A 23,875-nucleotide genomic window follows, 5' to 3' on the forward strand; every position below is an offset into this window, starting at 1 on the left:
ATGCACTAAGCTGTCTTCCTCTTCCATGCTTAGGTTTTCCTTACTGCTTCTCAACTTGGAGGAGTACTACTTTGAGCAGCACACAGCGTTCCATGTCCAGCACCAGGGCAGCCAGGAAGAAAGGTGAGTGAGCTCAGATAACTCTGGTCACAGGACTCTGAGGCCTGACGTCTTTACACTAAACTCGGGGCTGCATAGCGGCCGCTCTTCCCTGCTTGTAGTTCGGCAGTGAGATGGGGACACAGCTTACAATGGTTCTGGCTCCCATGAAGCTGCTGAGCAGGCCCGTGGGCTAGCACATCACTCTCTTCCTGTGTCTCTTTGTCACGCGGTGCCCCCTGCTCATAGTCACTGGGTTACAGTCAAGTACTGCTCATAAACCATGGAGCAGTGAGAAACGTCACCCTCTTCAGTATGAAGTAATAATAATACTACAGTGTGAACTGCGGCAAGTCTGCTTTCTCCATGACTTCTAATTGCTCCTGTAAAGACCCATCCAGCGCTTTGATTCAATTTTTAAAAGCTGTGCATCAAAGCCTGTTTTTGTCTTTGAATTCTTGTTTCCCTTGTACAAATTGTACTTCAGTGTCACTACATTGCTGATTAATATGAACTTATTCCTAGCTGAAATATTCTAGCTAGTAAATATAATGGAGTAGAACCATTTAAACCCCTGATGAAGCCATGGGTCTGCACGAGGGGCCAGCAGACCACGTAGAGTCTTTGGACCCATGAGTGACCATCCAATTTTATTGGTTGTTTTGGAACAGCCACTGCCATTTGTTCCTGTGTGACCCATGTTTGACCACCCCGTGTCTGTACGATCTATAAAGATACCTTTGTCTGGCTCTTCATAGAGACTGTACCATAATTATGGTGCATCATAATCTCCAAGGACTGCTAAAACCATTAGGGGAGAGGTTACCAAGAGTTTTTGTAGGGGGCACGTTAAGATTAATCTCATCTCAAGTCCCTTGTGTCTGCTGTAGACACTGTGTGTCCATGCCTTGAGGCATTGATGGATTAGGGAACAGAATCTGATCTAGCTCATAGATACTGTAAAGAAGGATGAGGCAGAGGAATATCACACAGATGTAGGAAGCAACATTTATGGGGCTGGGACATGAAGTTACTGCTACAGTGGGAGGGCCCTTGTCTAGAATTTTCCAGAGAATCTGGGTTCTGTCCTAGTATTGCAAAAAGCACAACGATGATCATGATGTGGGGAAATTATTTTAAACTAACAAATGTAAAAAGTAAGCTAGGAGTGGTGGTGCACACCTTTAACCCCAGGCAGAGGCAGGCAGATCTCTGTAAGTTCAGCGCTAGCCTGGTCTACAGAGTTAGTTCCAGAACAGCCAGGGAGAGAAACCCAGTCTAAACAAACAAAAAACCAACCAACCAACAAACAAACAAACAAAAGTAACAGTCCAGACAGAAAGCCATTGAAGAACTGAAGAGAACTCTTAAAATTGTGCTAAGGATACTGAGGTATAGCTCTCCACATTTGATGGCTTCTAACAGTGGTACTGGCAGGCAAGGACTCAGTTTTCTCTAAGTGTCTGGCCACCAGAGTCTTGAGCATTCTCCAGTAGGATATGGGCAACAGAAATTGGATTTATTTGGGTATTTTTCCTCCTTTTTTGAGGGAAGAGGAGATCATTGTGTAGCGGTGGTGGGCAGTCCTGGGGGGACTGGGAAATGAGTGTGCTTAGGGTTCGTGATGTGGAATTTCCTAAATAATGGATAAAAATATTATGTTATAAAACAAAGAAGAGAAGAGAAGAGAAGAGAAGAGAAGAGAAGGAAAGAAGAAAGGAAGGAAGAAGTGTTTCTTAAAGACTTATATGGAAGTGTCTCTGGTTATAGGCCTGTATGTAGACCAGCAGGGCTAAGGAGGGGTTCATGCAAGAAGCAAAAATAACCACATATTGACAATTGCTAAAATTCCATGATTAGTATATGGGTGGGCATTTTCTATTTTATTTGCATATACTTAGAAATTTTATACTATTAAAAAGTTTTACTCTTGGGTATGTTTGCATATTAAAAGCAAATGGACGTAATAACATGAAAAATGTAAAATTTCAAAACTCTTTGAGAAAGCAGAGTTGTAAGCTGAACTGTGGACCCCTGTTTGTTAGCCCTGTTCATCCGTTCAGTGGTGTATTGAGTAGAGAAGGTAACCAGGAGGTTCCAGCAAACGTCCTCCACACAAGAGCAGAGAGTGTTGCGCTGGAAGTTGAGAGGATGTCCTCAGACTAAACGACCATAGTTTTAGTGGGATTTTTTTTGTTTTTTGGTTTTTGACACTTTAGATATATCTTCTAAGTTATATACAGATAGAGACTCAGAGATTTTTCCTTAGATTCTCATACATGCACAAGTCCTTGAATGCTCAGGTCCTTATGAAGTGGTGTAGTATTAGTTTGCAACCGTCTAGTATCTTCCTGTTTACTAACACACCTGTGGTTATGTGCAGAGCAGTTGTGAAGATTCAAAATAACAATGATGATAAAGCTGATAATTGTTAGTAATCAATGGGTTCACGAGGTTGCACTTCAGCCTGTGCGTATTTCTCCAGCCTCCCGAGAGTGGCGTTCGATAAAGGGTGGCCAACGTGGTCACTGCTCTGCCACGGCCTTTCTCTCACTTCCGAGCTTTGATTAGCTGGCACCTTAGCAATCCATGTTCTAGTTAAAATAAATAACGTTTGAGGTTGTCTTGGTGTTCATCAGATAATCTGTCTCTTCTCCCCTGGCTCCAGGAAAATCAGAGGCTCCTTAAAGATATGTTCAAAATCAGTGATTTTTGAACCAGATGCAATATCTCAGCCCATCCTTAAGGTAAAGGTGTTTGGAATGTGAGCAGAAACATTCCTAATTGTGTGTGTGTGTCTGTCTAACTGTCTGTGTACTTTCATCTTTACTTTTTTTTTTTATAATAATCTCTCTCAATTTTATCCAGATTCCTTTGAGAGACTGTTTAAAAATAGGAAAACACGGAGAAAATGGAGCCAATAAACACTTTGCAAAGTAGGTCATTTTTCACTTTTAAGTTTATTTCAACAAAAGATGTTTTATGTCTGATGATTTTTATCTTCATTTCAGGGCAAAATCATGGGGTATTTCGCTCATTTTCAGTCAGGTAAGAAAGCATTTAGTAAAAATACTTATTAAAATGTTAGTATGTATTTTTTCAAACTTGTGTGAAGATTTTGGTGTTAATGTGTGTAATTTTTTTGCATGATGAAATTATTCATTTATATAAATCTCAACTGAAAACACTTGCAATAGATGTTTAAATGCCTAGAGAATTTAATCATTGAGAAATAAACTTTTTAAAAACTAAGGTTTTTCTCACAGTACCCTCTGTACTTTGTTTGTTTGTTTGCTTGTTTTTTGGTTTTTGTTTTTATTTTTTATTTTTTTATTAGGTATTTTCCTCATTTACGTTTCCAATGCTATCCAAAAAGTCCCCAATACATCCCCCCCCACTCCCCTACCCACCCACTCCCACTTTTTGGCCCTGGCATTCCCCTGTACTGGGGCATATAAAGTTTGCAAGTCCAATGGGCCTCTCTTCCCAGTGATGGCCGACTAGGCCATCTTTTGATACATATGCAGCTAGAGACACGAGCTCTGGGGTACTGGTTAGTTCATAATGTTCTTCCACCTATAGGGTTGCAGATCCCTTTAGCTCCTTGGGTACTTTCTCTAGCTCCTCCATTGGGGGCCTCTTTGATCCATCCAATAGCTGACTGTGAGCATCCACTTCTGTGTTTGCTAGGCCCCGGCATTGTCTCACAAGAGACAGCTATATCTAGGTCCTTTCAGCAAAACCCTCTGTACTTTTTACTAAGTATAAGAATTGCAGTTTGTCCTCAGGAGCCCAGCGCAGGAGGTTTGGAATGAGAGCACAGCAGTTCCTTCTGTGGCCTCCAGTGTAAAGGTGGGAAGCCAGGGCCGGGCTGCCTAAGTGACCTCAGGCTTACATGACAGCCCAGCATGCCTCAGGAAGGGGAGTCCCTCCTCTCTGGAATGACTACAGGATTGGTTTTTGTTCATTCCGGATGCATGCCGTATTCAGCATACTTATGCATCCACAGTTGAACTCAAACCAGTATTGGCATCACGTTAGAAATTAAAATGTAGTTTTCTGTTGGCATATCATTAGTTAGTTTGTAGACTGAAAATACTAAGTAAAGAAAGGGCAGAGGTCTTTCATAGTTCCTTTGACTTGCAACTTCACATACTTTGTTAGCTGGGTTAAGTTCTGGGCACTTCTAAAGTGTCCAAATCATCATTCATCATTCTGTGATCAATTGGGTGCAGGAAATCTGTGGGGACATGACTGCTCTTGAGCACTTGGTCCAGAGATTTGCACAGCACAGTGCCTGGAGCATCTTGGGAGTAGAGGGAAAGGTAGCAAGAGTGACCCCAGCTGTCTGAATCACTGAACCCTTTGTTCCTAGAACACTGTTAAACATTTGTTGACATTTATCTTAGGAAATCTGCTAGATTTTGGTTTAAATAACTTTCTGTTAGTGCCTTTTGGAATTCCAATTTTAAGAAAAGAAAAGATTCATGAACTATCTTCAACTTCATATTTAATGCTCCAGGTGCAATCAGCTCCTGCCATCTGGTGCTTTGTGGAGGGAGCGCTGTTATTAACCCTGGCTCTGTGTGCACAGTTTGTATTTCTTAGTACATCCTGAGCTTATTGCAGGTCTTCCATAGCTGGGAAGGAAAGGGTCCTTTTTCTACTTCGGATGAATGTTACAGAGGAAGTGGAAGCAGGGCGGGAGTGGGGCAGGTTAGGGACTGCTGCGGTGCTGTTTTAGATAAGTGGCTAGGAGACATAGGAGTTGGTCAAAGTGAGAAGATTCAAAGCAGAGCGAGTACTACAGGAAGACTGGGGTAGGAGCAGGGACACTGCTGTGGTGACCTCTGAACCTGTGGAAGGCTGTAGAGTCAGAGCAAATAAGAAAACCACTGGGAGCTGGAAGACAAAGACTCAGACCTGATCTGTATGTGTTTGCAATCTTTCTGGTGATGGTCCAGAGTGGAGCGATGAGATTCTCGGGGCACTCAGAAACCCTGGTGCTTTTTTATGTCAGGATGGTGAGAGTTAGTCTGTCTGGATATATTCTGCAGAAAAGCGTGGCAGTGCACCCAGAAAGACTTCCAACCAGCTGGATCGGGCTACCCTTTACTGAAATAAAAGGCCAGGGCTGGGGCACATGGGAGGAAAAGCTTGCTGGAGATTTGATGAATGGGGTGTCTGTAGACCTCCCCGAGACTTGGAGCAGACACCAGGGTGTTCTTGTCTAGGTTTCATGAGACTGAAGCCAGAAAGATAAAAGAAGAGTTGGGGTTTCCAGTGAACTTTAAGTTCTGGGGCAGGGTAGAACTTCCCATGGCAGCCACAGAGGCTAGACAATTGATTATGAGGTTTGGTGACCTGGAGGTCTCAGAGGAGTGGCTTCAGTAGTTTAGTGGGATAAACGGCCCAAAGAAGTTACAAATAGCTCTGGCAAAGAGTCTTGCTACACAGCGGCGGTCAGACAAATGGCCAGAGGATGGTGTGATCCTGTCAGTGCGGCTACCTGTTTGAAATGGAAGACGGTGCCATTATAGCTCTCCTCAGAGCGCTTAGTGAACACACAGGAACAGAGCAGTGTCTGCATTCTGAACACTGCTAGAACAACTGTCCTTGAGATTCAGGAGCAGTGGAGAGGGGAGGAGCTACATCGTGAGGGGAAAGGCAGGAAATAAGTCCAGGTATGATGCACTCTGGAGATGGTGGTATTGATTCTATACTGTTTTAGGATGCAGGTGGAGTGGTGGCCTCATGCAGACACCATGAGGCTACTCTCCTTGAGGGAGGAGACATCACTTCTTGATGTCTTTGAATGTGCCATACCTCCATGCCTTTGCTTTTTCCATTTGTTAGAGAACTGTCTCCTGGATTGTCAACTTCCTAGCCTTATGTGATTGGCTACTTGGTACAAATAATAACCTTTACAAGACATATTGTATCCACTTATTGGTGATTCACTTTTTAATATAACATTTGTGATTTCAATGTCAGGACTTTAAAACCATACTAATATAAATATGGGTACCTCTGCAAATAGAGATTGTGTGACAACAATTTAAACCTCGAGTTCATAGAATCTTTATAGGAATCCTTTTAGTGAAAGCTTTTGATTATTGTTTCAATGTTGACTTGTCTTTCTCAGATATATTTTATTAAAGAGCACAATATTGTGGCACCGTATAAGATAGAGCGGGTAAGTAAAGTTTCTCATGTGTTATTGAGGTTTATGTAGTGATTTTGATGAATAAGATTTTTATGATTTTGTTAACATCTTTAATCAAATATGGTAATACTGAGTATTTCAAAGTTCATTAACAAACAAAAAACAAAGTTCATTAACAGTTATTGCAAAAGTACCCCTGCACTCCACAGGCTTTAGTCCTAATAGCAAAAGCTTAGAGATGGTGTTAGAAGGGAAAAAAATGGAGAGAAGGCTCAGGGTTAGGCACTGGCTGCTCTTCCAGAGGACAAGGGTTTCTTACCTACCTGGCATCTAAAAACCATTTGTAATCCGGTACCTGTGGCTCTCCTGCCCTCTTCTGGCCTCTGAAGGCACTGCACACACATGATACACATGTGTGCAAGCAAAGTATCCATATGCACACAATAAAAACACACACATCTTTTTTAAACAGAAAGAAACTGAAGCTTCAACGTGTAAATTTGTAAGCATATTTACTATGTGTTGCTGAAATTTTTTTGCTTAACATTACTGAAAATTTATTTTTAAGAGTATTCAAGAAATATTTACAGTTTTCGATGTGCCCTATATTTGATCACAGTCTTTGATTTGTTAGCCTTAACTTGGTAGACATTCTAAGGATTTGTTTTCAGGGATGCATAGGCACTTGGTGGGCTCTCCTTCCTGTTGGTATCCTTTGCACTCAGTACACTGCAGCGGGACTGTGTCCTACTAAAGGAGATAGTACAGCACTAAGGGCCAGGTGCAGCTAGCTCCTTATAATGACACGTCTGTGAACTAGAAAAGCCACGTTGTCTGTGCAAACCCAGCCTCACGTGCTCAGTCAGCTCCATTTGCAGACCAGCCTGTTGTATCTTCTCCAGTAGCATATGAAACATAAAGTGCTTATGCAGTTTATAGACAAGAGAACATGTAGTGCAGTTCACATCCACTATGTGTAACTGTCCCTTCCTACCTGCTAAGTGTGTCTCACCTTGTGACTGTTCTCTTGTTGTGACGCTGCCTCTACTCTTTGACAAAAACCCCTATGAGCAATAGACTACCCTCCTTTCAAGTCGAAAGCATACCTGGGTACCCTTCACTAGGTAGCTTTGCGGAGACTATCCAAAGTACAGAGCTGTATTACAACTGCTAGCCATATAGCTATTGGTTCATAGGAGGGTTCTCTAAGAACACATATTATCAGGGTATTGCATTTATGTATGTATGAGCATGTGTGTGTATGTGTACGCGTGTATGTTTGTGCACATGAGTTCTTGTGCATGTCTGTGTACACATAGTGCAGGAGGGAAATTAAGACAGAGAGTGATAGAAGGAATTTATTACAAGGAATTAGCATGTGAGGTGAGGAGGACATCCAGCCTCTGGAGAGCCAACAGTGTGTCTGAAGGGAAGGGAAGCCGGTGTCCAGCATGGAGACAGTCACAAAGGGGGAGATTTTGGTCTTTTCTTCTCCTTGGCCCTTGACAGACAAGACTCACTTACATGGAAGAGGTTAATCTGTTTGACTGAGTCTAGTGATTTGGGTGTGAATTCCACTCAGATACTCTTTCACAGACATACACAAACAATATGCTTGCATTTTTGTGACTGACTTCGCATGTTGACGTGATTGGGCCACAAGAAATGGGGAGGGAGATTGGCAGTTGCTGTGTAGATGCTCTTACAGCATCAGGCTGACAAGCTGCTGCTTCTGTCCTGCTAGGGAAAAATGGAGTATGTCTTTGAACTGGAAGTTTCTGGGAAGGTGGAAGATGTTGTGGAGACATTGCTACAGGTAAGCCAGCCTTCCACACTAGCACCCGCAGAACACAGAGCAGCCTGAGTCGGAAACCTTTAGTTTAGTTTTCACTTTTGGTTTTTGAGGCAGGAGAGCTCAGGTGGCTGAGCCTGGCCTTCCTCCTGCCTCCCCCTCCCTTGTACTGGGACTAAAGGCATGCTCAAGAAACCGTGTATTTCATAGTGCACAAATAATCGTCACTTTGCTATCCATGCTGCAGATTTACTTGAATTTGTTGAATTTGAAAATTTAAGAAGGAAAAGCTGGACATATCAGAATCTTCATTGTTCCTGTCAGAGTAGTCAGTATTTTCCCAGTGCTTCTAAACAAATACTTGTAACTATCTTCAAGGAAAACTAACGGTGTGTTTGTAACATTGTAGCTGCACAGAGCATCCTGCCTTGATAAACTTGGTGACCAAATGGCCATGGTGAGTGTCCTGAGCAATTGCTATGTTCGGTTAGGAATTAACTTTTGTTTATCTCACTTAGATTCACATCCATATTTTAAAAATGGTTTTCTCATAGATAACAGCTATCTTGCAGTCACGTCTGGCTAGGACATCATTTGACAAAAACAGGTAAGATTTCCATATTTTGTTTTCTGATTAGAATGCAGTGAACAGGCTGGGCTGTGAGAGAGGAACAAGTGAGGCTCTGAGTGCTGGTTCTAGCAACACAGACAGAGCTGCCTTCATCGTCATCTTACACCAAACCTGCTCCTCTTAGGGAATGGTTCAGCCTATGAATGAGAGACCTCAGAGCTTCCTCTGCCCTTCTCCTTCCCGACCTCTGCCATTATAAAGCCCATGCATCCCCACTGTGGCCATCTCTCTAGCCTGTCCACTTGTCTTCTCCACTATGATTGGCCCAGTGCATCATAGCAACCCTCAGTCCATCTTCTCAGTGCTCGGCTTCCTCCTCAGCTCCTCATCATCCCTGAACCCAATGACATACTGTTTTGCCCTGTGTAAAGAACACATGTATCACTTGACTATTGGAACTTACAATGTACAAGATTGTACATGGTCTTGTATAATCCTGGCATGGTCTCAGCCTCTCCCGTGGTGGTGCTTGCTCGCTGCTCACAGCTCCAGACAGATGTTTGCTCTTGTGAGTTTCTGGACTTTGGTTGCTTGCAACCGAGCAGATCCTGCTGGTCACAGACTTCTTGTTCTCTGTTCCCTCACATTCTCTTTCCTCTGCTCCCTCATCTTAGCCCCTTGTTTCTCATGATTAGGACGTGTACCTGCCTCTTGCTCCTGGATAACTGGGCTTTCTGATTTTAGCTTAGCTGTCAGTTCTTCAGGAGAATCTTTCTTTGGCCCTCAGAATTGCCTAGAGTACTTTCCTATCATTCCCCACAGGGCCAAAAAAGTGCACTTACTGTTCTAATGGTTTTCACATTGATTTTCTTAGCTTTATTAAGCATGCAATACATTTTCTGAAAATAATTGTGCTTTTTTATTATTCCAGTCTTGGGATATATTTCATTTCTTGCCTTATATTAATTAGATGTGGGCTACTTGCCTATATTTTTATGTCATACTCTTCTGTATTTTATCTTTATAATAACTATTGATGCCTGGTGGCAAAACTGTCTATAACTCCACTTCTAGGGGACCTGAACTCCTAGGGTATCAGGTACACACGTGCAGTACACAGATATATATGAGGGCAAGATTCATGAACACTACAGGGAATAAGTGAATCTTAAAAAAAATTAAAAAGTGGTTCACTTTGAAAGTTTTAATTTACTTATCCTGAACCCAAAATGTTATACTGAGGGATTTAGAGAGGAATTTTTGTAGTTATAAAATGAGATATTCTAATTATGTGCATAACTAGAAATGTATAAAATTTTTAGGATGTGCATTTCTAAAAAAAAGGAAAGTAAACTTGCAAACATAAGCTTTCATTATATTTTTGAAGAAATGCCTCTTATTGAAGAAATAGGGCTATATTTTCCCTACTTTTTATGTTGAAAAGTTTCAAATTCTGACAACCTTAAAGGATAATCTAATGAACACAGATATCCTATGACTTATGAGTTGTATGTTTGTTAATGCATTTCCAGTTCCCTTTGGATCTTGCCGTGCTCCTTGGCACATTCATGCCACTGCTCTGCTCCTCCATTTTATTTAAAGCTTATGTCTGCTTTTCTGATTTCTTTCTCCAGCTTATAGAGAGCAAAGGAGGCTTCCTGTAGCTGCGAGTAGCAAGGCTGTAGGAGCAGGCATCAGACTTTCTCTTGTTACAGTAGCACTTCATCTTAGAAGGTCCCCACTTAGAAGGACTTAGAACTGCTTCAGACCCGTTTCAGTCACCCATTTTGTAATTAATGCTGCCAGTTCTTCCTTTGCCCATAGGTGGTTAGAAGTATGTTGCTTAGTTTTCACACAGCTGAGGATTTTATAGCTATCTTTCTGTTGCTGGTTATTAATAATTGATCAGAAAACATGTTTTGTATTTCACTCCTCTGGTGTTTGAATTTGTCTCATAGTCCAATGCATGGTCGCTCTTGGTGAATATTTCCTGGTTCCTGGTAGGAACCTTATACAGTTCTTGAGTCCCTTTCTGCAGTACAGTTCCCTTTCAGTTGGCTGAGGGTCCTTCCAAGGGTGCAGACCATTGTGGTCCTTGCTTGATCCATTTGTCATTTGCTGGAGAGACACACTAAAGCTGACAGCGACAATTGTAGAATTACTGGAGCTGTCCAAGCCTAGAGACTGTCTCATCCCTGTGAAGCCACCCTCCTCCTGCCTCTGACCTGTTGGTCTGTTCCTTCCCTCTTGCAGTCAAGGTCATTTAAATACGTTTGCTCTCTTGGGTTTCTGATTGGGTCTAAGGACTCATGAGGACTGATCCACTTGCCAGTTGATTTCGATCATTAGGCGAGAACTTCAGGGGTCCCTTCGAATTCTCACATACTCAGTTAGAGGAAAGTTTGTGCCGTGGAAACGAGATTCTTTCCTTAGTTATCACGGTGCCAGGACTGAGCCAGGCTCCTGCATGGTCAGCGCTGCTCTAGCACTGAGCTGCACTTCTAGGCCCCTGAGATTTACTGTTAATCCAGTTATTTAACAAAGTAATCACCCAAGAATATTGATAATTTAGTTGTTTCCACACTACTTTTTTAAATTCACAAATCAGAAATGGAGTTATTTTTTAGTTAAGCATTTTAGGAGTAGAAAAGGCATCTTTGAGTGGTTTTATGTAACTGACCTAAAAGCAATTGTAATTATGTGTTCTAACCCTGATAAAGTAAGTGTGCTAAGGGTGAGGTCTTTCTATGTGGCCCAAGCTCCTGTCTCAGCTTCCCCCTAGTGCTGGCATAAAAGGTAGCACCGCTGCTCTCTAAGTCGGCTCTAAAAGTAGGTCTTACCAATATAAAAGTAGGAAGTCACATGATGTAGGAAGAGCTTCAGGACTGACCATTTAGGAGACATTTGTTTCTGTGATATGTAAGCTCTTCAATTAATTAAGAAGCCAGGCCTCCATTGTGCCATTTGAAAGCATGTCAAGCTTATTTAAGCAGTCACTTGATGACTGTAGTGTTTCGACAGATAAGCAAGCTCACTCACACTGAGGTTAAGCCTAGGCAGTGGATTGGTTCCTAACTTTTCTTACTTTTTCTGGAAACATCTTTGCAGGTTCCAAAGTGTTTCTGAAAAGCTGCACATGGAGTGCAAAGCAGAGATGGTAACGCCTCTAGTGACGAACCCTGGGCATGTGTGCATTACAGACACCAGCCTGTATTTCCAGCCTCTCAATGGGTACCCGGTACGTAGATCTCGGGGCCATGTACAGTGCTTGCTTCTGTCTTTGAGCTAAATTTTCCAGGAACCTGACATTATAATTACTATGCCCTCACATCTTGGGGAAGGTCAAAGTCACTTGACAACCCTGTATAGCAGTGTGACTTCCTAGTGCCCTGTCTAGTTGGAGTAGGTGCACACTCCCCTGGATTTCAGCCATTCTGAAGGACCTTGTACCCAGTAGTGTGCAAAGAAAGTCCGCCCCTCCTGACTATGGATGAGACTTCTCCTTCTGCTGGGAAGCTCAGGGTAAGACAATCAGGAAAGGCTGTGGTGAACGAGAAGCTGATGGGGAGAGGGGGACTGCTTGCTTCTCTTTCACTGCAGACAGTGGGTCTCTGGCTTCCGTGAGTGGTGGTGTAAGGTTCTCACAGCTAGTGTGGCATCATGTACGATGCCACACTCAGGAGCTGTAGGACCCCTCCCCTCCCACCATCTAGGAAACCATCTTCTCTTTGAGAAGAACACTAGACCTAAAACTATGCCAGGAAGTGAACACAAACTCAGATCTCTACACCAACACTAGTAGAGACTCACTGCGTATCCAGAGATGGGCCTTTTCTGTGTGGGCCATGATAGCAGGACAGGTCCCGTCTCTCGTTTGCAGGGAACCTTAACCACAGGGGATGGGCGTTTTCTGTGGAAGAAGAGTATGCCCTGGAAATTGTCTAGGCTTCATTGGCTCTAAACACCTCAGACATGGTGTCATAACAGTTTTGTTCACTAGATGGCGGCACATACTGGGCAAAGTTTCCAGTGACATAGCACATGGCTGGCTGGCTTTGTGTTCTCTGATACTGGCTGCTACTGTTACTATTTTTGGTCAAAAACTTGCAAAAAATGTATGGCACCACAGCCTCGGGGGACACAGTGCACATGTGTTTATTACTAACCCCTGGCCAGGCTTCCTCACTGTTGTATAGCCTGGCTTTCCTGTCACCTGCGAGCAGGAATGTTGGAGCTCTGCCCTTTACCTAAGCATACAATATTTTCTAATTTTGACTCTCTCTTATTACAAGTTCCAGAGAATCAAAATTTTTTCCTTTAAAAAGGTAACAGCTTTAATTATGTTTTAATTTATGAGCTTTAATACTCTATAATATTAAGGAGATGAAAAACATAATTCTTTAAAATAAAAAAGATGATAGGGAAAAGCAAGCCCTAGAGAAACTCAGGGCTGGAGCAATAATGGTTCAGTAGTTAAGAGCATGTGCTGCCAGCCATCAGGACCAGAGCTAGAACCTTGGCACCCACAGCACATGGCATCCCACGCATACCAGCAACCTCTCCGCAGAGTGGAGACAGGTTCAGAGAGAGACCCTGCCCCAACAGATAAGTGGAGAGAGAGAGAGAGAGCAAGAGGCACCTGATGAGTCCTCCTGGTCTTCACATATGAGTGAAGATACATGTAGCCCTACATACTTAGGTGCCTGCAGACACTCTAAGGTATACCGACAACCAGACAGACAGACAAATAATTTTCTAAAAGAACAGACTTTTTGAATAGCTATTTATGCTTATTCCTGAATGTTCCACACTATACACTAACCCTTGTGATACCTGAAAGATGAAGGTACCATTTTCATCTGAGATTACTGACCAGGGTTAGAAATGTGTCCAAGCTAAATGTGAAACCAGGTATGATTTGTTCAAGATCTCGCCTAGGTGTTTACCTGCAGCGCACTGGGAAGGCAAGGATGGAGTTCTCTTCCCAAGAATCAACCAAACAATTTCTAACTGAGCTACAGTTGTGACACTTGACACTGTCTTTGTGCTTTTTAAAGAAACCTGTGGTCCAGATAACACTGCAGGATGTCCGGCGCATTTACAAAAGGAGGCACGGCCTCATGCCTTTGGTGAGTTCAGTTGCCTGAGGGGGATTGTCACATCTGCAGTGTAGCGGCTGAATGACTTATAGGCCACTGCACAGGCCTAGAAGCACACATGTGCAGTCTGTGAGCATGTGGAAGCTAGAAATTGATACAGGAATAACGTTTCTGGAAATAAGAGGTTCTATTGCAGAAAATATTTTTTTGTTCAAAGAGCAAAACACTGGAGAGTTCTCCAGCTTCTTCCTTGTGAGTTTTCAGAGCTTCTGGCCTGAGGCTAGACCAGTGTTTGCAGAGCAGTCCAGTGTGCCTCCCACCTTGTACCCACTGTAGCTGGGTCTCAGAGTGAGACTGGGAGGACCCTCAAAGTCCTTTAGTACAGTGAGAGCGAACAGACAACCAGCCACAGCGTAGCCCTTGAGCTCAATGAAAGAGAAATGGGGAAGACAACCATTAAGGCATTCGGCTGCCTCTTCCCACCACGTCCCTCACTGTGCACACAGCACACTTACCTTGGTCTCTCATAGGCATCTTAGAAGTTAATCACCATGGAGGAGATGAGGCCTCGGTGTTCTGAACTGACGTCAATATAAATTCATTTTCTCTTGCAGACTATAAGTAGTTTGGTTTTGTACTTTTAGGTTGTAAAATTCAAGCACTTTGCTACCTATTTTCTGTCCGTTTGTAATGTTGGGAGAAAAGCAAGGAAAACAGATCTGATTAGAAAGCTGTGCTCTTGCTATAGGCCAGCACTGTCAGCAGAGCAACGAGATTCCCATTGGTTCGGCTCTCTGGCTGCCGGCCGGAGGCACAGCTGCTGTACAGACACAGAAAGCAGCTGTGAATCCAGGATTCACTCCCTCGCTTCGCTAACTAATGCCAGGAGGCAGAGCCTGGGACCCATCTGGGCTCTCCTGGTTGTCCTTTCCCATCTTACTTTGCCAGCATGGTGCCCAGAAAGCTTACCACTTTCTTTTCTCTCAAGACTTGGCCTTACTGTACTGACCAGGTGGCCCAGAACTCATGCTCTCCTGCATCAGCCTCCTGAGTGCTGAGAACACATTCTGCTCATAGGTTTTTTTAAATAACCATAATTGAATGGGCTATTTGATTATTATTTTGTTATGTTTCATGGTTATTTAATATATACAAGAAAGCTAAACATTTATATCCAGGAAAGAAATGTGGGATAATTGGCCATCTAATTTTAAATTTCAGAGTTGTAAACTCATAGAAACTACTGTCAGTAGCAGTGTTTGCTACCAAAGAGAATTGCATTGTTTGCCTAAGGTATATCTCTTCATCTTAAGGAGTTTTAAGACCACAAAGATGAATATAGGGACACATATCCTTGAATCAAATTATAAATATAAACAAGGTCGAAAACTCAAGCGTATAGATGCTTACCTGACTTTTAAGATTATGTACATATGTGATTTCAGGATGAACATGGTACTATTTGTTTATTTTTTTTTCTGAATTTTTAGGGCTTGGAAGTGTTTTGCACAGATGACGACCTGTGTTCCGACATATACCTAAAGTTCTATGAGCCTCAAGACAGAGATGACCTCTATTTTTATATCGCCACATACCTAGGTTTGCTGGTCTCTTTGTGTCTATTTATTAAAGATAGTTAAGCACCTAAGAAGCTGGGACAGCAAATAAGAGAACAGACACCACTTTGCCATAGTTACACTTGTTTGTTCTCTGACATAATATTTTAAAAACAAGAGAAATGTGAATTTATTCTGGTAATAGTTCATTTGTGTGTTTTTAAAGCTCTGGATGAATGTGTTTAAATAAGTCCCCATTTTAATGACCTCCAACTTGAGTGAGTTACAAAGAGTCTACTCAAGTGTTTTTATGTCCGGTCACGTCATGATTTAATTTGTGAATACCAGACCAGAGGGTGTTCTAAGGTGGGAGAGGATGTTTGTGTAGGTGAATGCCGAGGGAGGTTACCACCAAAGCCGCTCGCTCCTCTGCTCTCCAGCCGCCACTCCTTCTGTCTGAACTCACTTCTAAGTTTGTTCAAGCTTTGCCCAAAGGGCCCAGAGCTAGAATAAAGAAATGTTTCATGTTTTCAAGCCTTTCCTGGTAGTTAATTAGAAACTTGGTAAAAAGTAAGTGAGAATACAGAAATAGCCAAACAGCATAGGTAGGAGCTAAGTCGTTTGATATATCCCGGGAAGAGGTTAGATGCAGAAAAGCAGAGTTTTCTAAACAAAATGGCAAACCCACTCATTTGTGGGAAAGTTGAGTCATCCCAGCCTTTCTAAATCCAAAATTCTCACTAACAGGCCATTTTTCCTTCCTGTTTGTTCTGGTTTGACACTTAGTCCTGTTGCAAAATCCCCCCTTTTTCTTTGGAGTTTTGTTTTTCTGGAGTTCATAGCGAACATGTAGTAGGCAAACTGGCAGCGGCCCACCTCTTCAGAATCTACAGAAAGCTTGATTAAGCCCAGGTGGTTTTGTTATGGCTTCATAAAAAATGTGGGGGCAGTGTGTGCAAGTGGCCATGTTTCTTTTTTCCTTTTCTTTTTTTTTTTTTTTTTTTTTTTTTTTTTTGGTTTTTTGAGACAGGGTTTCTATGTATAGCCCTGGCTGTCCTGGAACTCACTTTTTAGACCAGGCTGGCCTCAAACTCAGAAATCCGTCCCGAGTGTTGGGATTAAAGGCGTGTGCCACTACGCCTGGCTGGCCATCTTTCTTAAAACTGTCCAAACCCAGCACGTTCTGTAGAACTCTGTGCTACTCACTGTGGACTTGTCATCTGTTATCACACAATACTTGTGTATTCATGGCATATTCTCAGTAGTTGTAAAGTTATGTAATGTCTGGGAGTGGCTTGGTAGAAGTTCAATATACTTGATAACTTCTTTTCCTGGATCTGTTTGAGAACAAATGAACAATTGAGAAGCTCGTAGAAGGAGCCACACTCAGTAGGCTTGTTCCGACACATTAAGTCAAAGCTAGCCAGTGCCCTGCGAAGGGCAGTGACTGCCAAGGCCCCTCTCCCCTCAGAACACCACGTTGCAGAACACACTGCGGAGAGCTACATGCTGCAGTGGCAGCGAGGGCACCTTTCCAACTACCAGTACCTGCTCCACCTCAACAACCTGGCCGACCGCAGCTGCAATGACCTGTCCCAGTACCCTGTGTTTCCATGGATAATAAGTGATTACTCCAGCCCAGAGCTAGGTGAGTGCAGCCATGCATGGGTTCCAACGAGGAGCTGCTTCCAAAGGGAAGCATGTTGTGTTAGTTAGGATTTACTGCTGTGAACAGACACCATGACCAAGGCAAGTCTTATAAAGGACAACATTTAATTGGGGCTGGCTTACAGGTTCAGAGGTTCAGCCCATTATCATCAAGGTAGGAGCATGGCAGTATCCAGGCAGGCATGGTGCAGGAGGAGCTGAGAGTTCTACATCTTCATCTGAAGGCTGCTAGTGGAAGACTGACTTCCAGGCAGCTAGGACGAGGGTCTTGAAGCCCATGTCCACAGTGACACACCTATTCCAACAGGGCCATACCTTCTAATAGTGACACTCCCTGGGCCGAGCATATATACACCATCACAGGTGTGATTCCTTTTATATCATATTTTATTATAGAACAAACTTGGGCTCATTTCAGTTTTCTCAACAAAGACTGCCAATTTCTATTTCAAAATATTAGACAAATGTTATATAGTGTTTTATGTGTATTTACACATTTGCGAAGGTCATACATAAAAAATAAGTGCATAATTTTAATTCAGTCTTCCTGTTATTATGTGTTGTAAGTGACAAGTTTTAAAATATTTAAGTTTCTCACTAAAAATTTTAAGTTAGTTCATTATTTTAAATTTACATTGAAATTTTAAATACCAAAAATAGAAAACTAATAATCAGTCATGTACTATGGAACATTTAATCACAGGGGGAAATGGAAGTCATCCATAGTCATTACGAGAGGTGACTGCACTCAGGCAGGAAATACCTGAGAAACCCAAGTTACCGGAAGGAAGGTTGATTTCAGCCCATGCTTTCAAAGGGTGCAGTGATCATACCAAGGAGGTATTAAGCAGAGTCAGGAGGCATGCCAGCCAGGAGGCCTGGCAGCCAGGAGGCAGAGAAAGAGAATATGGCAGAGGGCTAGGAAAGACACAGCCTGGAAGCCAGGTCCCTAGCCACCTTCTCCAAAGGCCCCGCCTCCTACTTTTCACTGCTTTCGAACAATGACATCTTATTAGGGATGAACTAAAGGATCAGTCCATTCATTAGTATGCAACCTCCTCATGCCACGGAGAACCCATGTGGGGTTCAGAGGACACTTTTGTGGGAGTCAGCCCACGCCTTCTACCATGTGGGTCTAGGGATTGAACTCTGGTTGTCAGGCTCCATGGCAGGTGTCTTTAACCACAGATTCATTTGACCTGTTGCAAAACAAAAAAACCCCAAAACCCTATATTCTGGGTATCTCATATTTACAAATGTTACTTTCAAGTAAATGTAGTTTTGTTTCTGGATTTTTTTGTCTTTGTTTTGGGTTTGGGTTTGGGTTTTTGTTTGTTTATATGTTTTATTATTTTTGTTTGTTTACTTGTTTGGTTTTGCAGCTCTATAAATAATACAGGTGCTTACTACTTGTGGATTTATCTCAGGTTTCAGAACTATTTTATAGAAGCAAGTGTGAGCTTGGCTCATTTCAGGAGAGTAATAGTATAATGCTACTGTGTTCATATTCACAGATTTGTCAAATCCTGCAACCTTCCGAGATCTTAGTAAGCCAGTGGGAGCCCTAAATCCGGAGCGACTGGAGAGACTGCTGGTACTGTGTGGGGCTCTTTGCTTCTAAGCAGCATTGCAGGTCATGGCCTGTGCTTACTCAGTAAATGAAGCCCAGTCCCTAGACTTAGGTGTGCTGGGGCAGGACATCCTCACCCTTTTGCTGCTGTGCCCACTGTTCCTGTGTGCTTTGCTTTAAATTGGGAAGTGGGAGGATAACCTACTTGAATTATTTTCATGCAGATCTTGTTTGATAAATTGCAAAAGCAATGCACAAATGTAGTGTGTATTTTCATATTCTACTTGCCTTTAGCTCTGAGAAGTGACTGCACTACCAGTCTCCTCCCACCTTCCCTTGAATCCAAAGATAAAAGACACACACACAGTTTTTTCTTTACAACTTGCATTCCTAGAACAGTTGTTGGGTGCTACTGTCTCTTACCGGGAAGAGCATGCCCTTACTAATTTCTCATCTCTGTCTCTCACCTGCCCTAAACATCAGTTGCTAAACTCCCCTGACCACCCACCAGTAGGAGTAGTCTGTCTGGCCACTCCGGTTTGAGATCTCACATGGTTGCCTGGTTTTCCTCTCTCCAAAGCAAGGTGAACTCTATCTCCTGCCTTGCATCCCATTCCTAGCTCCAGGGACCCGGAAGTCCTGCTTGTCACTTCTGCCCAGCAGTTGACCCATGACTTTCGTTACTGACAGATCAAGAACCAATTGGGGAACAGGACCTTTGCATCAGACCCTCTCCTACACACAAAATTACATCTGTTTTGTTGGATGTCAGCACCATCAAAACCTAGAAAAGCAGAGTCCGCCTTCTCATTGTCCCTCTGCTGTTCCTAAGGCAGGAACGGGGAACAGTGTATCCCGATCTCTGCTAAGGGTTGACGCCTCGGGCAGTTCCTGTCTCAGAGTCAACACGGGGCTGTTTATTCTTTTGTTGTAGACTCGATACCAGGAAATGCCTGAGCCGAGATTCATGTATGGGAGTCACTACTCTTCTCCAGGCTATGTGCTCTTTTACCTCGTTAGGATCGGTAAGGCTCGGGCATCAGTGGCCATCCCTAAAGCCCCAGTGCACTGTTCAATGTTAGTTCTCAGATAACTCTACAGTCTGACTTAACCCTGATTTTTCCCCCTCTAGCACCAGAGTATATGCTGTGTCTACAAAATGGAAGATTTGATAATGCAGATAGGATGTTTAACAGGTTTGATAAAACATTTCACCATTTTTAAAACTTTCTGATTATATATGTACAGTATGCTTTTTAAAAATTGTATGTATAAACAAAAGTAAGAAATACAAAACCTGAAAGGTCTGGAGCCATATTCCTTTAAGTCTCAAGAGACATAGTCGGTCAGATCTTTGTGAGTTCTAGGCCCACCTGGTCTACATACAGAGTTCTATGACAGCTAGGGCAACCTAGTAAGACCTCTCTTAAAAACAAGTTGTTTCTTTCAAACTTTTCATAATGTGTGTGGATATAGGAAAATACACATTTTTAATTATTCTAATTGTATTTTATGCATATGAGTGCTTGCCTACATTGTCTGCATGACCACCATGTGTATGCTGTGCCCGCAGGAGCCAGAAGATTTTTCTGGAACTGGATTTACAGACAGTTGTGAGCCACGATGTAGGTGCTAGGAATCCAGCCCACATCTTCTAGAGGAGTAGCAAGTGCTCGTAGCCACTGAGCCATCTCTAAAGCCCTAGAACAGATGTTTATTTGTCTTGTTTTGTTTTGAGACAATTTCTCTGTGTAGCCCTGATTGTTTTGGAACTCAATCTACCTTAGACCAGGGTGGCTTCCAATTCTGAGCTTTACCTGCCTCTGTCACCCAATTGCTGACATGTGCCACTATGTGAGGTTAAAGAACAAAGTTTTAAATGTAGATGTTTTTTTCTCCTGTCCTGCGCAGGCTGAGCAGTTTTTTTCCCATACTATTTTGAAATAATGCTTTTAAAAATCACTATGTCATGTTTTAAACTATACCCTAATTTACTTAAACTATTATTCTCTATTGAGCAATTAGATTTGTCTCCCCAATTTTTATTATTCTTAATAATTCTGCTATGGTGAAAGTGTTAAAATTGGCTTCACATTTATATGATTAACATTTCCCTATCAGAATACAAAAAGTGAACAAAATCCCTTTGTGTCTCACCATGACTGTGGTCTGATCTTTTCTGGCGTCACAAAGCAGTTGCTATCTATGGTATCATCTAGGATGTGCGCCTTCTACGGCAGTGTGCATGTGGTGGTGTGAATGGTGTCCCCTAGGGGCTAGCGAGTGTAGTTCCCATGGCAGAGTGCTTATGGTCCTGTGGGGTGGGCTTGGTTCACTCTTCTGTGGTCTAGTGAAGTGCCACCAACCCACTGGGACATATTTTTCTTTTTGGTCACATGGATGTTAAAAGTTGTGTCCATGAGAAAGCTAGAGCAGCAGAGCCTGGAATAGTAGGGGTCAGTGGAAGGATGCAGAGCAGACCTGGAACTGTAGGGGTCAGTGGAAGGGTGTAGAGCAGAGCCTGCTGCTGCTGCCGTCTCCATAGCTCGGGTTTATCAGCACAATACTTTCTTCATGTCTAGTATTGCAGAAACCTGGAAAAACTGTTTGGATGGTGCAACGGATTTTAAAGAGGTGAGTAGCCTCGGAAGCTGGTGATCTATAGGGTTTTGGTTTCTGAATGCTTTAAAATACGTTTGTATATCCCCAACCTGCACCTTGCAGTTGATTCCAGAATTCTATGATGAAGACGTCAGCTTTTTGGTCAATAGTCTGAAGCTGGATCTGGGAAAGAGACAAGGCGGGCAGATGGTTGATGATGTGGAACTTCCAGCCTGGGCCTCAAGTGAGTGCCTCCTGAGCATGCTGTCCCAAGTGCAGTGCAGTTGTGCTATTCTTTGTTGTAGGGTATTGTTTGTGAGTTTTAAATATACCTACCTAATTTAACTAGACTCTGTCTATCCCAGTCAGAAGTGTGCTGAGTCTACATTGCAAGGAGATTGATATATATTTGACAGGTCTAAATGTTGTAAAAATGGTTCCTGCCACTCTTTTTAGAAAAAAAAATATGTAAGATGAAGAATAAAAGTCATTAGAAGTATGTATATCTTTAAAAGGAAAAAACATAGAAGCATGCATGTCTTTCCAAGTTTTATACACACATGGATAAGTATAAGAAATGAAAAAAAATACAACAAAGATGGCCTAAAATTCTGGTGATGTCTCCTCTGACAGGTCCCCAAGACTTCCTGCAGAAGAACAAGGATGCGTTGGAAAGCGGTTACGTGTCTGAGCACCTTCATGAGTGGATTGATCTGATATTTGGCTATAAGCAAAAAGGGAATGAGGCCATAGGGGCCCATAACGGTATGTGATATTGGCTGACATTTCACTTAGTGTCTTGTGAGAATGTGGGCACACAGGCTAGAGTCCCAGACCTCAGAAGGCTGAGGAAGGGAGAACATGGGCTCAGAACCAGTCTGGGCTGTGTCCAGACTCTGCAAACCAAGTAGACTCTGTGATAGAAGAGTGCCAGCGATGCCTGTGAAGGCCAAAGCAGTCTGCCTCACTGGCCTCAGTGCTTACTGCCTCAGTTTCTCCATCAGGAACGAGGTACTTGACTGACCCAAGTGAGGTGCAGCCACTCCAGTACTGTGACTCATGCTTCTCTAAGGGAGAAGGTAATGCTAACCAACGAAGGTACAAAATAACAGCCCAGCATGGCTTCCAGTACAGCTTTGCGCACAACATAACAACACATTAACATTTACTCAGTTTGAACATTAGTCTGTTTCACAGATGAAAATAATTTCTTTGAACACAGGTTTAAGTTGCTTACATTCTGGACAGAGTATATATAACTAAATGTACACTTTTTTCAATAGTGTTTCTATCTCTCCTTCAGTGTTTCATCCCCTGACCTATGAAGGCGGTGTAGACTTGAACAGGTATGTAAAAGTTTACAAGGGTTTTTGTTTCACTATAAAACAGTTCTATCTGAATTATTAATATATGTATTGAGAAGTTAAATTATGAAATTATTTATGTCTTGCTTTCAAGGTGCTAAAACACAGAAAGTGGGGGCCAGAGAGATAACTCAGCAGTTAACAGCACTGTTAACTCACTGCTGTTGGAAGGATTTGAGTTTGATTCCTAGCACCCATGTTTGGCAACTCAGAGCTATGAGGAACTCCAGCTCTGAGGAACCTGGTGCTCATTTCTGGCCTAGTCAGGTACCCATACATGTGTGGCCCTCCCTCACACACATTCACAAATAAATAAAAATAATAGTAATAAATCATTTAAGAAAGAACGTACTACAGAAAGGTGTATGAAGTTTAGTCCTTGCCTGTAGTGGCTTTGTGAGGTTTTGTCTTCCAGCTGATCTGCATTGTTTGAACCCGAACCTTGTGCTTTATATAATCTTCTATAATTCTCCCTAAAGCATTGAGGATCCTGATGAAAAAGTAGCCATGCTGACCCAAATTTTGGAATTTGGGCAGACACCAAAACAGCTGTTTGTGACACCACATCCTCGAAGGATCACCCCCAAGTTTAAAAGTTTGTCCCAAGCCTCCAGCTACAACGCTTCTCTGACAGACTCCCCAGGTGAGCCTTGTAAAGAGTGAATGTAGAGCGGCCTTTTTTCTGTCTTTGTGATTAACATGTTTCTGAAGAGTTTTGAAGCAGAGATTAAACATGGACTCCTGAGTTGCTCAGAGATGTCTGCCTTTGTAGGAGGTATTGGCTGCTTCAGTGGCAGAGGCCTACCCTGTAGTACATGCCCAGCCTTGGGCTCAGCCCCAAGCACCACAAAACAAACAAACAAACAAATACACATGTTTGTTCTACTCCTGTTTCTGTTCTAGGTTGTTTGTTGAAAGGAATGAAGTCACTTCTTTTCTGGTCATTTATTATGACTATGATTTCCCTGGATCCTTCCTTTTCTGTGGTTTTAAAGCTACTGCCCCATGCTGTGCAATACTGGCAGATATATACTCCCAGATGTGCATGCTTTAACAGTCACCTACACCATACTTTTCTAGAAAAGACCTGCCCTGGCCTTGACTCTGCCAAAGCCACATACAGGTCTTGAATTCAGCTCAAACTGCTTTGCTTTTTAACTTGGATCTCTCCTCTCCTCTCCTCTCCTCTCCTCTCCTCTCCTCTCCTCTCCTCTCCTCTCCTCTCCTCTCCTCTCCTCTCCTCTCCTCCCTTTGTCTGTCTCTCTGTCTTTTAACAATTTTCTGTTAACATGTGGCAAGTGTATATAATCTCCTCTCTCCAGGCCCCGTGGCTGCTAAGATAAACTTTAAGAAAGGAGGGGTCATGCACCTCCATCCACATAACCACAT

The 23,875-nt window shown here is 42.7% G+C and overlaps 1 protein-coding gene across 2 annotated transcripts in view; it reads left to right on the forward strand.

The window, feature by feature from the left end:
• The window catches only part of Nsmaf (neutral sphingomyelinase activation associated factor), a 54,568-nt gene that overhangs the window by 11,619 nt on the left and 19,074 nt on the right, over positions 1-23,875 (forward strand). For both annotated transcript variants that reach the window (XM_085839502.1, XM_021160709.3), the window contains 20 exons: positions 34-123; positions 2,768-2,846; positions 2,968-3,035; positions 3,111-3,147; positions 6,245-6,295; positions 8,010-8,081; positions 8,467-8,514; positions 8,612-8,664; positions 11,737-11,866; positions 13,686-13,757; positions 15,218-15,326; positions 16,755-16,931; positions 18,466-18,545; positions 19,456-19,546; positions 19,654-19,717; positions 21,104-21,155; positions 21,246-21,366; positions 21,756-21,887; positions 22,426-22,468; positions 22,966-23,129. In XM_085839502.1, the coding sequence (XP_085695628.1) occupies positions 34-123; positions 2,768-2,846; positions 2,968-3,035; positions 3,111-3,147; positions 6,245-6,295; positions 8,010-8,081; positions 8,467-8,514; positions 8,612-8,664; positions 11,737-11,866; positions 13,686-13,757; positions 15,218-15,326; positions 16,755-16,931; positions 18,466-18,545; positions 19,456-19,546; positions 19,654-19,717; positions 21,104-21,155; positions 21,246-21,366; positions 21,756-21,887; positions 22,426-22,468; positions 22,966-23,129 (1,733 nt within the window). The remainder of the gene's footprint in view (positions 1-33; positions 124-2,767; positions 2,847-2,967; positions 3,036-3,110; positions 3,148-6,244; positions 6,296-8,009; positions 8,082-8,466; positions 8,515-8,611; positions 8,665-11,736; positions 11,867-13,685; positions 13,758-15,217; positions 15,327-16,754; positions 16,932-18,465; positions 18,546-19,455; positions 19,547-19,653; positions 19,718-21,103; positions 21,156-21,245; positions 21,367-21,755; positions 21,888-22,425; positions 22,469-22,965; positions 23,130-23,875) is intronic.

This window comes from Mus caroli, unplaced genomic scaffold (genome assembly GCF_978045245.1).
Source record: "Mus caroli unplaced genomic scaffold, Mus_caroli_1 scaffold_6, whole genome shotgun sequence".
Lineage (NCBI taxonomy): Eukaryota > Metazoa > Chordata > Mammalia > Rodentia > Muridae > Mus > Mus caroli.